The sequence below is a fragment of the Zingiber officinale genome, chromosome 3A (assembly GCF_018446385.1).
Source record: "Zingiber officinale cultivar Zhangliang chromosome 3A, Zo_v1.1, whole genome shotgun sequence".
NCBI lineage: Eukaryota > Viridiplantae > Streptophyta > Magnoliopsida > Zingiberales > Zingiberaceae > Zingiber > Zingiber officinale.
In genome coordinates this window covers 149,650,009-149,665,609 of record NC_055990.1, presented here as the reverse complement: position 1 = coordinate 149,665,609, position 15,601 = coordinate 149,650,009, and the positions used below count along the sequence as shown (strand labels likewise).

General features: G+C 33.3%; 1 protein-coding gene across 1 annotated transcript; it reads left to right on the top strand.

Moving 5' to 3' along the window:
* Positions 1-415: 415 nt before the first annotated feature.
* Positions 416-14,314, top strand: LOC122052778 (DNA gyrase subunit B, chloroplastic/mitochondrial-like). The gene is made up of 21 exons (XM_042614479.1): positions 416-710; positions 801-921; positions 1,494-1,574; positions 1,681-1,794; positions 2,338-2,394; positions 4,182-4,283; positions 6,787-6,937; positions 7,056-7,132; positions 8,208-8,312; positions 8,976-9,046; positions 9,282-9,423; positions 10,325-10,426; positions 10,575-10,703; positions 10,826-10,940; positions 12,004-12,071; positions 12,750-12,863; positions 12,944-13,060; positions 13,166-13,219; positions 13,287-13,392; positions 13,758-13,888; positions 14,001-14,314. Exons 1-21 carry the CDS (start codon positions 541-543, stop codon positions 14,067-14,069), a joined length of 2,196 nt encoding a protein of 731 aa, XP_042470413.1. The 5' UTR covers positions 416-540; the 3' UTR covers positions 14,070-14,314.
* The last annotated feature ends 1,287 nt before the right edge of the window (positions 14,315-15,601 follow it).

Here is a 15,601-nt window from a genome sequence, read left to right as displayed (position 1 = left end):
TGAGTTTGCACATGCATGAAGTTAATTTACCCTTTCATATCCTTTTATTAAAGTGATTTGTACTTTTATATTTCAATTTTAAATTTATGAAATATTTATATTCATTTGTACTATTTTTAAAAAATTTGTTTGTCTTCTTCTATTTAAATAAATTATTATTATTAAATTAATTATATTTAATAATTATCAAAATACGTAAATAAATATTAAGTAAAATTTTGTTTTTATGAAAACATCTGATTCTACGAACATTTTATAATCAGTATTTTGGAATTTTAGATTTTTAAAACTGTTTTGAAAATAAATTTAAAAGTTTATTATTATTAATATTTGACACAGTTTGGAAGCGACGCCTCTAGCAAAATTAAAAAAATAGAAAGAGAGAGAGAGAAAATTGGAAAAGGCGATTGCCGTAGATTAGGGTTGTGATTGTGATCCCTCGCTTTGAGAATAATAAGAGGAGGGAATGGTAAACTCATAGACAACGCTACTTCCTACTTCATCCCTCCACCGCACCACAGCCACAGTCTCCGACCGTCCATGGCGCTTTTGAGGTCGTCACCGTCTCTCAATATCCGCATCCTCTTCGCACGTCGCTTCTTCTCCTCTTGCTCATCCTCCTGCTCTTTCCGCTATCCCGCACCTTCCTCTTTCTCATTCTCCTCCTCCCTCAGCCCCTGTCACAGCCCCCGCTTATTCTTCCGACCGAGGTCTTGCCTTTTCCTTGTTATTCTTCCTTCTCTTGGTCGGGCATTTAGGCCAAAACGTGACCTTGTGTGTTTTCGTGTTTTTTTTCCCAGAACTTTTGGCTTCCGGCCTCCGATTAATGGAGTGGCAGTGCGGGCGTTCAAATCGTCGAGCTTGGCTTCGGAGGCGCTCCAGGAGAAAGCCAATCAAAACTACGGTTCTGAGCAGATTCAGGTGGTTCCTATTCTTCTGCGGGGGCTTCTTGCTAATATGAAAAGGGGCTGCTTTTGTTATGTTATATGACGTTCGAAGATAATTCAAATTCTAAGCAGAATGAAGGATATAAACTTTGGTATTCTTTAGCATTTTTTTTTTTCGGAAATGATAGACTTGGTTCGGATAACAAGGTGCAGTTCGACTTCCATTTGGATAACAAGGTTCATCATCATAATCATCATCATCATCACGGTTGTTCTAACTATTTGGGGTTGCCCATGCAAGGCTATCGTTAGGGATCCCCAAATCATTTATGCTATTTTTTATATGTTTTGTTGAATGTATTTTAGTCTCACACTGAAGCTTAAACCTACTCAGCTACTCTAACGAATTCAACTTGTCTCAACGTATAATGAAACAATCACTTTTGAACATGTCCATGCCCATGTTCTTTCTTATTTTATCTTTCCAAATGAAAGTTGTTCACATATGTAATTACTCCCATAAAAGGATGCCTGATTGACGTTTGGATATTAATAGTCCATTCATGATGTACTTTGTGAAGATGTGAATATGCTGCATTTTTCCAGGTTTTAGAAGGTCTTGATCCAGTCAGGAAGAGACCTGGAATGTATATTGGGAGCACAGGACCCCGTGGCTTGCATCATTTGGTATTTCAGATATACATGATTTGCCATTTCCGTGGTGTCACAGCTGATATCCAGCATTTTTTGTTTCTTTTTCTTACCTTTTTTTGTTCATTTTCTTCCTTTGTAGGTATATGAAATACTAGACAACTCTATTGATGAAGCACAAGCAGGATATGCATCAAAAATTGATGTAATTTTGCACGAGGATAATTCTGTGAGCATCAAGGATAATGGCAGAGGGGTATGGAACTTTTTCCAAGTTTCAACTTAGGATGACTGATGACAATCGAATCTAACTCTCTGTAGAACTAGTATCACAATTTTGTGTATTGTTTCTCACATGTTCCAAACTTCATTAAATTAAAAAGTATAAGAAATAAGATGCAACTTCATTGGTCGATGATATGAGCACTAATAGAAATGATAATTCTGTATGATAAAACTATTACATAAAAGGTGTGGATCTAAGTATTGAACACTTTCTAAAAAGTTGTACACATGACCAAGATGAATTCTGAGTGCTCACTCGAAGTGCTAGTGTATGTCTGTTAGTTTTGGGTACAAAAGGGATTGAAGAAGGGAGTTCAAGTATAAGGGACCACTTCCTTTTTTTTTTGCTTTTCTAAATACATATTGAAATTTAATTATCCCTGTAGATTTATGTCCAAGGTTGAGGACAACATGAATTGAAATGTATTGTTGTACATATTATTATTTTTGCATCGAATACTTTCTTACAAATGTTAGTTATTGTTCCTAAATAAAAATCTTATATGCCTCGTAGATTCCTACGGATGTACATCCTGCCACAAAGAAGTCCTCATTAGAGACTGTTTTGACGGTATGCTTCTTATGCACTCTTTTCCTTGAGTGAGACACAACTGACATATCATGCATAAAATATTTCATTTTTAGTTGGTTTCTGTTAATATCTATCCATACCAACAATAATGGCCCCAAAAGTGGATGTAAATGGTTGAGGGTTGTGTTAGGCCTTGAGACATAACTTAAAGTTACACCAACAACCTTATGAACATACAGCTGCCCTTAAGCAGCTAGTACTTAAGATGTTTATTCTCAATCTGGAGATCATGGTTGCCAAAATCACTTCTTACCCATGTAGATCACCCAAGTTGGGTCAATATGAGTGAAAGCAGATCCAGTCTTTCTTTAAAATTAAACATCTAATGAAGATTGGCTGAGAAATATCTGTGGAATTGTCTTGAAATGAGTTAGGCTTCACTAAAAATAGTTGGAATTAGTTAACATTTGGTAAAATCAGATTTATTTTGGAAAACTCAGCTTATGTAGTAGACATCTTCTTGATCCTAGCTTGTGAATCTTTGCTGACTTGTATTTAGGGAGGGGGGTGTGGGTGAGAAATGTTGCTGCTTGCTTGAATTGCTTGACATCACCACAACTCATGATTTAACATACCACTGCAAGTGATATACCACTCACTAGAACCAATGCCATACCTATCTCTCTCATTCATTGTGATTGCGAGAGTATTATGGGTTGGGAGAGAACATAGTAACCTCCTTTGATCTTATGCATTTTTGATATATGGTGTTTAATGATACAAATATGCATTTCAAGGTTTTTCTTTACCTTTTATAACCCCATATAGCCGACCTACCTAGTGGGATAAGGCTTGGTTGGTGTTGTTGTTGTATATTTTTATAGTCACATCTCATCATTATTCTGATCCAATGCAACCATTAATTGACATTTTTGATCATCCTATCCCAATATTGATAACTATACTGACTTTTACAACTATGGTGCATTCGTTTTAAGGTTTTTTACATACCTCCTGTAGTCTCATATTATATATTTTAAGATTTTTTTAGTCATTCCAATTAACCATTCATATGATCTTGTATAATCAAATTTTTTGATCATCCTATCGGATATTGATACTGATTTTGTTATCAGTTCCTATACTGATTTGACAGCTATGGCAGAGACTGCTATTTTTTTTTCCAAGAGATAATCTGCAATGATGCAACCTTAGTTGTTAGTCGTTTCCTAAGTGTTCATTCTAGTGCCATGAGGAGGTTCTACAATAGCAGAATGTGAACATGTAATCTGTGTATGTGTTTGTGTGTCTGTTATTTTTTCCAAGAGAATCTGCAATGATGTGACCTTAGTTGTTAGTTGTTGCCTAAGTGTGCATTCTAGTTCCATGAGGAGGTTTTGCAATAGTAGAATGTAAACATGTAATCTGTGTGTGTGCGCGCGTGCGTGAGTGTGCATGTGTGTGCGATCACACATTTCTAGTTGATATTATGACCCTTAATTGTGTCTGTGTGTTATATATTATCAAGAAGTCTCTTAACTTGGGTGGTGGAGTGCTTTCTTCTGTTATGAGAGCTTAACTTTATGCTTGTAATTTCACATCATTTCACTTAACCAATATACTTAAATGTGTGGTAACATATTGTAGAACTGATATATTTGATGTTTCAGTCTATTCTACTCAAATCCTTGCCTTACCTTGAAATTGCTTGAAATGGTGTTGTGCTTGATCGACCACACATTGATACTTTGTGTTTTATTGCATGGTCAAATTTCATGTTTATTAGTTATCTAGAATCCTAATGCTTTGATTCCACAAATTTGTAGGTCTTACATGCAGGGGGCAAATTTGGTGGTTCAAGTAGTGGTTATAGTGTTTCTGGTGGATTGCACGGTGTTGGTTTGTCTGTTGTCAATGCTTTATCTGAGGTATGCACATTTTTCATTTTGATTTTTTTTGGTTTGTGCTATAACTAATATCTTACAATTTTTGGTTGGGCAATTAATGATTATGTGAGGTACGATAACTTGACAAACTATATGCACATGTTTTATTAATCCTGCATTTTCCTACTTCTTTGCTACAACCTGTGATACACCTTGCAGAACTAATGCCTACAATTTCTATGAAATAGGTTTACGTTTTTCCTATTTCTGTAATTGGTCTCAAGGTACTGTCTTTTTTTATTGAGTTGTGTATATGAGAAGCTGCATGGCTGACAATATGGTGTGAGTTTGATTCAAACTACTTTACAGCTCATATTTTGTTGTTGTACTTTTTTTTGGTGCAAATACCTATTTGCTACTACAAATTTGAACTCTGAGCATATCAATATACTTTGAATGTTCAGCTATGAATGCTAAATTTTACTTCTGATAGTTTGTGAAGCTTATTTATCGAGGCATTTGATAGTCGCCCCTTGTAAATAGGGGTGGTTCTACAGAAATTTAAACCCTATACCGTATACTGTACCAAAAATCGGTATAACAAAAATCCATACTGATTTTGTATATAAATTTCATACCATATATAGTTAAATTTCGGTATTTGTATGACATATCAAAAATTTCGATATAAATCTTATACCGATATTGAAAATTTAGGTTCGGTATACCGTTAAATCGGTATGGTTTGGTATATTTCGGTACGGTATGTGCGGTATATCGAAATTTTAGTATTTTTTCCCACCCTTAGTTGTAAACTAGTTGATTTTATTTCAACCATCTCTCACATTAGTGTACATCTTTTGACTGTGAGGATTCATAGATTCCAACATGAACCTTTTCTTTTGTATCCATCACCATGTTCAGCTACTGTGATTTTATCACTCCATTGAGTTCTTTGTAAGTTTGTAGATTTTACATCAAGGATTGAAATATAGTGCCGAGCCGGTTAAAATAGGTGAAACATTTCATTCCAACCGTCATCGACACAATCCGACAGCCCAATGGCAACTGCGGAGGCTTCACACCACCCTTGTGGCAGTGCCAGAGGAGTCGTGCGACCCCAGCTGCCACACTAGAGGTCGCGATGTAGTGACATTTTTTTTTCAAAATTAAAATTGAACTTAGGTTTATTATCTCAATCAACTTCTAGCTATGATAGGGATAATCCAAAGATGCTTAATTAAAACCCTAATAAAATTATCTAATGAATTATATATTTATTTCTAAAAATATATAATAAATTTTATTTATTTATTTATTTATCTTTTAACTATGCTATTATTATTTTTAATAGATTCAATCAACCCCTAACTTAACTTAAATAGATAGACAAACCTATTTCTTAAAATCCTAATCGAATTATTCTATTAAAATATATAAAAATTTATTTAAAATTATAAAAAATTATAATAAAATTTTATATATTCCTAAAACCCTACGAGGGGCCACAGTGCCGCAACGACTTCCGTGGGTCACAACAACCGTGATTATTTTTTTAAAATTTTTTGGTAAGAATTAATTTTTTATTTTTTAATAAATAAATTATTATTAATAATAGTTATAAATATAAAAAATTATTGTAATTTTTAAAATGATTTTAAAAATTAATAAATACTTTATAAAATAATTTAAATTTTTAGATAATTTTAAAATAACTATAAATTTAAAATAATCTATTTTTTTTTAAATATAATTCTTAAATATTTCAAATATTTTTTTAAAATAAAATTTAAAATACATTACAAAAATAATTTTATAATTAATTTTAGTTTTTCAAATGATTGTATAATTTTAAATTTAGTTTTGAATTTTGAGAATTACTTATTTTATAAAATATTTTTTATTAAAATTTAATAGGCATTATCTTATGAGATAATATTGAAATATAAATTCAACATCTCAAAATGTAAAGCATATTTAATAATCAAATATTAATAAAATTAATATACATTTATATTTAAAATTAAAAAAATACTGAAACTATATCAGCATGGCATGATACCGAAACTGTATCAAAATCTCGACACTGGTTGAGATTTTAAACGTTGTTTTACATCATTAGTGATACTCATCAATTAAATTATTTTTTATTTCTTTAATGCTTAAAATCTAAAGGTCATTTTATGGAAAACGTGTATTTTCCCTTTTCTTAGAAAATGACTTTTAGACCTTCTCTATTTTCCTATAGAATGTATTTTCTTTTCTAGAAAATGGATGTGGAAAATACCAACCAAACGATGTTTTCCCTTTTCTCAAAAAAGTGAAAATGAAATGGAAATGGAAAATGCAAACCAAACGCTGCCTAAGATTTTGTAGATTGCATCTTTTTGCTTGCGTGCACATCATGCCATTTGTACATTCTACATTGCTTACTTTCTTTGCTTCTTTGCTTCTTTGCTGTATTTTGTGTCATAACTTGGTGTTTTTGTTTATGTTGAAAGAACTGCTTTCTATTTTTGGCTCTGAATTTTGTGGTTTGGAGCAGGCACTTGAGATTACAGTATGGCGTGATGGAAAGGAATGCCAGCAAAAATATGCTCGTGGGAAGCCAGTTACTATTTTAACATGTCATCCACTTCCAGCAGAATCAAGTACTCAGACGGGGACGTCTATACGGTTTTGGCCTGATAGCGATGGTATGCTTCTTTCCCTTTTCCATTCTAGAGATGGGAATGTGATAATTTAATGCTGCTATTTTCACACCACTTATTTTTATGTAGTAAATTGGACAAACTTTTTACCTTTGGTTTGCAGTATTCACCACTTCCAAGGACTTTGATTTCAATACAATTGCTGGACGAATCCGGGAACTTGCTTTCTTAAACCCTAGGGTATGTAGTACTTTCCCATTTTTTGAACTGCATTTGGTTACATTTGAGCTAGTCATCATTGGAAAGGAGTTGGAAGAGCCTTTAAGAACATTGGGAAAGTTATTTTTGTAGCCAGACTTTGTTGTTTCAATCTTAACCAATAATAGTTTTAGATGTCTCTCTTTCTCTCTGTGTGCACACACAATCTATGTGCTATACATGTGGATGAAATGAGTGTTTGGATTTGCTTTTGGGCACTGGCAGTTCTTTTTAATATCCAATCTGGCAGACACCTTATTCACACTTTTGATACTAGTCCACCACAACAAGGTTCTATGTGAAAACAGTTAGCTTTGTAGCTGGTTTTGTATGAAAGTGTCCATGTTGTATTCCCATGTGAAATGGCATTGTAATTTCCAATTTCAATCAAGTCCCGTGTAAAACTTTAGTACATAGATATCCCGGGTTCTTCATTATCAAATGATGTAATGAGTTGATCTTGGCTTAGGGTTTTTCTTGTGATTCATTTGCTTACTCACCTAAAGACATCTAAGTTCACTTGCAGTACATAGATCCACATATATCTCTAAGACAAATCATGATGAAGTTTATATGCCAAGAATCTAAATTAGTTTTAGGTGATGCATTGACAGTATCATTGTTCTAATAAGATGTAGATGCATTTGAATCCTTGTTAACTTCTAAGTTCCCTTGCAATACAAAGCATATATATCTATAAGACCAATCATGATTAAGTCTATGCATAATCTAAATTGGTTTTAGGTGATGCACTGACTGCATCATTGTACTAATAAGATGTAGATGCATTTTAATCCTTAGTTACCTATTCTTGCTACTCTATGCTTTGCAGCTACTAGAAAGCCATATGCATATTTGATTAAATGACTTCAATGTGCTGTCATACTCAAATAGGCCCATTTCGTGTGGACAATATATGACACCATGAAAGTGCCATTCTAAATGAGTGTTGTATATCAAAAACAATTAGATCTGTGCACCTGATTTTACTGAATCTTATGTATTTATACATAATGTAACGCTCACATGCCATTTTTCATTTTGTCTTTCCTGGCAGCTTCGAATTACATTGAAAAAGGAGAGCGACTCAAATGAACAGTTCAATGAATATTCCTATGCAGGTGGCTTGGTGGAATATGTCAAATGGCTAAACACTGACAAGGTTTGTACACATTACATTTTGAGGTAAAAAGTTCAGATTAATCTCTGATGCACTGGTACTGAGTTAATAGCATGGGTTGTCTTATTTTAGAATTCCCTTTAGCTTAGTAGTGAAGAGCGATATTGGGTTTAACTGAATCTGCTATTCTTTGGTGTCACTCTAAATTTCTAATATCTGAATATTTTCAATTCCTTCAAATAAATAAAGCTCCATTCCTTGCAAGTGAATAAAATACTCCAAAGAAATCTAGGACAGATAACTGTGAGTTTTATGATTAATTGGGAAAGAAGCTGACAGTTGGCAGGAAGACTGTTTGTGGTGCTGTGTCATGTGTGTGGCAGATTTGGAAATTTTGCAGGCCTATGTAGAGGTCTGTAAAGATCGTCTCAATACAGTTACTCAGGAGATGATGATTGTCAGCCAAACTATATTTACTATCCAAACTTTGCAAGTGGAATTATAACTTCTCTTACTTTTGTGGATATTGTTTTTGAGCTTGACAAAGTTACCTACAGTTTTTGTTGTCTTTTGTAAGATTTGGATCTTGCCTTCTACTTATGGCAAAGAGGATAAACATATAATCTTTTTGTTGATTCATGCATCTTATGTATTTATTCCTCATAGTCAATTATCACTGATGCTGATTAATTTATGATTATCCAGAAACCTATTCATGACACTGTTGCTTTTAAAGAAGAAACTGCTGGAATTACAGTTGATGTAGCACTTCAGTGGTAATGTACTTTTTTGTTGTATTTATAAAAAAGTTGTCAATCTGTGTCATCTAACTCCTTTCATATGCCACCGACATGTCAAACATCTGTTTGCGCTTCATTATCTTGATTATGGCTGCTCTTAACCCTTTCCAATTATATCATTGGCTCTTTGTTTCATTAGTAGAATATGATATAATGTTCTTATTCTAAGCATAAAGAAGGATGCCAGTTGAATTTTAATTGCCTCAAACAGGTGTGCTGATTCGTATAGCGATACAATTCTTGGTTATGCTAACAGCATCCGCACAATTGATGGTGGAACCCATATAGATGGGTTGAAAGCTTCATTAACAAGAACTATGAACAACCTGGGAAAGAAGTCTAAGCTTACCAAGGTATTAAATAACCAATGATTATTATATGTTGCCAAAATTCCTGTTTCTTATGAAAAAATGACACATTGCAGGGAATTGAAAAAGGCTGTTTTCAAATGACTCTGTACCAATTATTTATATATGTATGAATACTGTTATGAGGGGTCCTTTGTTCTTCATGACAAACGGAAATCATTATTTATTTTTCAGATCAAGAATTTCCTTTGATTCATTCTACAGATTCAAACCTTCAGAGTTCATACAAGTCACAGTATTTTTTGACAGATACAATAGTTAATTAAATTCCAAGTAGCGGTGGAAGTTTATTTTCAATTTTCTTGTTACCTAAGGAGCTCATAATCTCTAGCTGTACTCAGTCATGAATGATCTCACTTTCTGCAGTTCCTTTTTATTTTTGAATTTAGTGTCTGCTTTGTGACCAAAAGGTCACGGGTTCGAATCCTAGAAACAGCCTTTTGCAAAAAGCAGGGTAAGGCTGCGTACAATGGATTCTTCCCCGGGACCCTGCATGGCGGGAGCTTCATGCACTGGGCTGTCCTTTGTTTAGTGACTTTGCTATATGTGAGTCTATCACAAACATAGATTTTTTGGGGGGTATTTTTACTGTGTAATTCTGAACCTTCTTGCTGAATTATTTGATGCCATATCTCTCCAGGAGGCCAATCTGAGTTATATATTATATATTCTTTTTATTTGTTTCCACTTAGAAAAGACAATCTAATGGTAGATTTTGTCTAGAAAATCCACTTGTTAGTGCCTGTTAGTTGAGAGGCTAATCATTTCTTTCACCTGTATTTTATATGATTTAATTTTAGATGATACTGATCAGAACTTGTCAATTTACATGCGAATCTTTTGTTAATTTTTCTTTGTATTGACTCATTGAAGAGGTTTTTGGCAGGATAAGGATATTATTAACTTAAGTGGAGAACACGTAAGGGAAGGATTAACATGCATTATCTCTGTAAAGGTTCCAAATCCAGAATTTGAAGGACAAACAAAGGTAAATGTATTATGTGACTCAATATGTTCTGAAAAGCTGTTAAAAAATCTTCATGAGTTTCTTCTATTACTTGATTTGCAAGAGGAAAATTTGTGATTAGCTTATGCTTATTCTTGTGAACATGATATCTTGTATTCTTACGAGGCAGACAAGGCTTGGGAATCCTGATGTACGAAGAGTTGTTGAACAGTGTGTTCAAGAGAATCTTACCGAGTACCTAGAGTTGCATCCAGATGTTCTCGACTCGATTTTGTCTAAAGCTCTGAACGCTTTGAAGGTTAAGAAGCTGTTTCTTTTATGCTTGTTAAATTAAAAAAGGTCATATGTTGGATTCATGCTATTGTTTCCTATATGCTTTTGTGTAAATCATTAACGTAATATTAAAATTACATAATTTAGGCAGCAATGGCAGCAAAAAGAGCTAGAGAATTGGTCAGGGCAAAAAGTGTGTTGAAATCTTCTTCCCTTCCTGGAAAATTAGCTGATTGTTCAGCTACTAATCCTGAAGAATCTGGTAACTTAATATTTCATCACATTTAATGATATTTTTTACATGTAAATGTTTTATTGTTGTTCATGAGTTGTTATTTATAATGTTAAGGTTTGATAATTAAAAGAATTGATGGTATGACTAATTAGTATTAGTGAAAGTATTGGAGTTGAGGATAGTCCACTAGAAACTTTCTATAATAAGAATCTTAGCATTAGTGAAAGTATTGGTGTTGAGGATAGTCCAATCCACTAGAAACATGAGAATCTTCCTGGCTTATCTGAGCACTAAACTCACTGTTAGTGTGGTTTATACTACTTGCATGTCATTTTGTGCCTCATGTCCAGAAATGTTGCTATCACAATGATTAATGCCAAATGTTAATCCTAGTTTCAAATGCAATTTAAGAGAAGCCTAAGGCCTAAAAAATTGAATAATTTACCAGTCCAGCCTTGCCTTAAACATGTGTATGAAAATTAATGAGACACAATTTATATCAGTTTTCATTGTTCAGCTCACAAACTATTATGCATGGCCTTTTATTAAAATTTTCTATGACATTATTATTATTGTTGTTATCTCCTTTAGTTGATAATGAGAACCATCAAGCAAAAAATTATAAATTTTACTTGATTTATCAGAAACTAGCTTCTGTGAGTTTCCCCAAAAAGAAAAAAATTGGAAGCATAAGCATGAGAAATGAAACCTTGGATAAACTTTTTGGATCATCTGGTATGACTTATAAGCATAGTAATATGATTCTTGCCATGAGATGCCCATATAATGGTCGGCTTTTCTATTGAAGTCATGCGTCAACATGTTCTGTCAGAGAAGGATATCTAGATCGTATCTTTCTCTTGAAGTATAAGTGCATAGTTGTAGTGAAACTAAGATAAACAAAACAACAATAATTGCTCTAGAGTCAACATTTTTTAGTATTTTTTTTTTCCTTTCCAATTACTCTGTATTTTTTGATTGGATTTAATTCCTGCCATTACATTTGTTCTGTTTTTCCAGTAAGTTTTATTTTATACATTGACTTGCAATCTCCTTTTGTTGATCTTTTTTTTTCTTCCAAAATTTTTAGAGATCTTCATAGTTGAAGGCGATTCGGCTGGCGGCAGCGCAAAGCAAGGTCGTGACCGGAGGTTCCAGGTGAAGTGTCAATTTCATCCGTCAGCTTTCAAATTAGCAAAAGATGGTAGAATTATTCAGTGTTGCTCTTTGCTCTGCTGTGTTTGTTTCTTAGCTTGCTGACAAAATTCATAAGATAACGTTGCTCTTTGTTCTTATCCACTGATGTAGGAATACTTCCTACATTTTCACTTTTGGATCGTGCAATTGGAGTAATAGTATTTACCCTTTGCAGTTCTAATATTGGATGATCAAGATCATTTTTGAAGTCCCGTATTTTGCCACTGTTTCTTCTTTTTGAATGATTTTTCACTCAATCATCTTTTGTCACCAAAGACTTGTCACCAACCCAGATCATGAAATTTGTTAGTTAGTATTTGAGTTATTTGAGGTTTAATGAACATCTTTCTGCCCATTACCTTTCTGTCACTAATTAATGATCATCTAGTTTCTGCTATTGCAATAATTGTCTATTTCTACTTTGCAACAATTAGTGGATTGGAGCACCAAACGCTTTGTCATTGACAGAAGGACTTGACTACATTGGTATTAATATATAGGACTAATGTTTAGTTAGTGAGGGAATAACCTCTCAGTCTTCCACATTACACATGGTAACCGGTCATCTTTCCTATTTATCGCCTATATATGTAGATTATAATACAGTGAGAATTGAATTTCTTTGAACTGTTTTTGTAGGCTATTTTGCCCTTGCGAGGTAAAATCCTGAATATTGAGAGAAAGGATGAAGCAGCTATATACAAGAATGAAGAAATTCAAAATCTTATTCTTGGGCTTGGGCTTGGAGTGAAGGTTGCATTTACAAACTTGGGTACCTGCATATTTTTCAGCTTTATGTATGCTCTCATTGATACGAATATTTCATCATACAGGGAGAGGATTTTAAGAAAGATGGTCTTAGATATCATAAGATTATCATTCTGACTGATGCGGATGTGGATGGCGCTCATATACGAACACTCCTCCTAACATTTTTCTATAGATACCAGGTGCTTGGGTAGAAACCTATTAGTAGGGAACTAAATGTTCCTTTTTTTATGAATTTTGAGTTTTGGATGTTCTTAGTTTTACGAGTAGTGGAAATTGGTATGCAGAAAGCACTCTTCGATGAAGGTTACATCTATGTGGGCGTCCCTCCACTCTACAAGGTACTCTCGTCTCTTTGAATGATCATGAATTTTTTTTAGTCCTACATTACCTACAAACAAATACCAGGTCGAGCGTGGAAAACATGCACACTATTGCTACAATGACGCAGAGCTTAAACTCCTAAAGAATTCCTTCCCTTCCAATGCTTCCTACAATATCCAAAGATTCAAAGGTAAATGTTGAGCACACAAGCATAACAAATATAAGTGTCTAAATGTACTTAAAACTTGCAAATTATTTCTCTAATTTGAATTTCATCATACTTATTTCCATCCAATAACCATCGAGCTTAAATTCACAAATTCTTCTGGCCAGCATCTGCCTCTTTTCTGGGCCATGAGTTTCATGCTTGTTCTGAGTAGCATGCTAAATTGTCCGACCCTTCCCTTTCTTTGTTAGCAGGACACTTAATACTAAGCTAGTGCCACTGTCTTTCATTATCCTTGTTGGCTGCATTCATCTGCTGATGTTGCTAGCATGTGGAATACCTTATATTTCCCCCTTTACTCGATCCTAACTCTGCGTTTTCAAAAAAAGGATTGGGAGAGATGATGCCGGCACAACTCTGGGAAACTACACTAGATCCAGAGACGAGGCTACTGAAGCAGCTGACAGTGGAAGATGCTGCCGAAGCTAATGTTGTGTTCTCCTCACTCATGGGTGCTCGAGTAAGTGACAAGGATGTTGCTTTCTTTTGTTGGTTATAATTATAATAATAAAAAAATAGTAGACCCATGATTTTGTTCCTTGAGACCCCAACTTGTTACCGTTATTTTTCAGGTTGATTATAGGAAGGAACTGATACAGAACGCTGCAAGGTCGATAAATTTGGAGCATCTTGACATCTGAGGATGATTCAGATTGACTTATGTGTAGCCTGAAGGCGACTGCTATTTCTATGATCTAGTTTTTCAGTTGGCTTCTTAAGTGATGTTCTTACTGGGAAGACAGCAACCAGAGATTGAATACTGATTTATAGGCAGAATACTCTAGGTAGGATCAGTATGTTCTTGGTAAATCGTTCTATTTTTCTCTTCATTTGTTCTCATTATAGGCAACTAGGATCAGCATTTAAAAAAAAAAAATTGGATGAAGTTCAAGAGTGATGATCTATGACTAAGATTATAACGTAGTCCATCTTTGCTTCGCTTCCAATGATTGTTGCCACCAGGCAATAACTAAGAGGGCTGCATCTATTTTAGTTACTATTAAAAGACAAATGGTATTTGCTTTTCCTAATATTATTTTAACTTTGATCAAAATTGATACAGCATACTTAAGTTTCTCCAGCATGGAGCATTTTCAGACAAAGTTCTCTCTCTCTCTCTCTCTCTCTCTCTCTCTCTCTCTCTATATATATATATATATATATATATATATATATATATGGCTTCATCTCTTTTAGTTACTATTAAAAGACAAATGGTATTTGCTTTTCCTAATATTATTATAGCTTTGATCAAAATTGATACAGCATACTTAAGTTGCTCCAGCATGGAGCATTTTCAGACAAAGTTCTCTCTCTCTATATATATTTATATATAGATATATATATAAATATAGGGCTTCATCTATTTTAGTTACTATTAAAAGACAAATGGTATTTGCTTTTCCTAATATTATTTTAGCTTTGATCAAAATTGATACAGCATACCTGAATTGCTCCAGCATGGAGCATTTTCAGACAGTGCTCTAGTTATATATATATTTATTTATCAAAGTTGATACAATAATTCTCAAACAAAGGTATTTTAGTATTAAAAAAGTAAAATGGACAGCTTTTTGATATATATATATATATATATATATTTTGTCCTTTCAATAATAATAAAAATAAAAGGCATATATCTTCACAATGATACATGAGCCATTTTGACTTACAGAAAGGAAGAAATTAACGAAATCACTAAATCATATCCATGACTAGCATTAAAATAAACTCATTGTCGGTGAGTTGTCGTGTCAAGATTAGATTATATATATATATATATATATTATCAAAGTTGATACAATAATTCTCAAACAAAGGTATTTTAGGATTAAAAAAGTAAAATGGGCTGCTTTTTGATATATATATAATATCTTTTCAATAATAATAAAAATAACGGTAAATTTATTTGATCAAAATCTGACGGGATAGAATTAAATTATAATGTATACATATAATTAATACAAATATACAGAAATAATATTATTAAAATATCTTTAATAATAATTTATAAAATATAGTGATTGATCAAATTCTAATCATCTAATATTATCCTAAAAAATAAAAGGCATATATCTTCCCAAGATACATTTTGACTTCCAGAAAGGAAGAAATTAATGAAATCACTAAATCATATCCATGACTAGCATTAAAATAAACTCGTTGTCGGGGA

Coding starts and splice junctions, on each gene's coding strand:
- LOC122052778 (XM_042614479.1), top strand. CDS start 541: ATGGCGCTTTTGAGGTCGTCACCGTCTCTCAATATCCGCATCCTCTTC. Junction 9,047..9,281: donor GTTGATGTAGCACTTCAGTG/GTAATGTACTTT, acceptor TGCCTCAAACAG/GTGTGCTGATTCGTATAGCG. Junction 13,889..14,000: donor CCTCACTCATGGGTGCTCGA/GTAAGTGACAAG, acceptor GTTATTTTTCAG/GTTGATTATAGGAAGGAACT.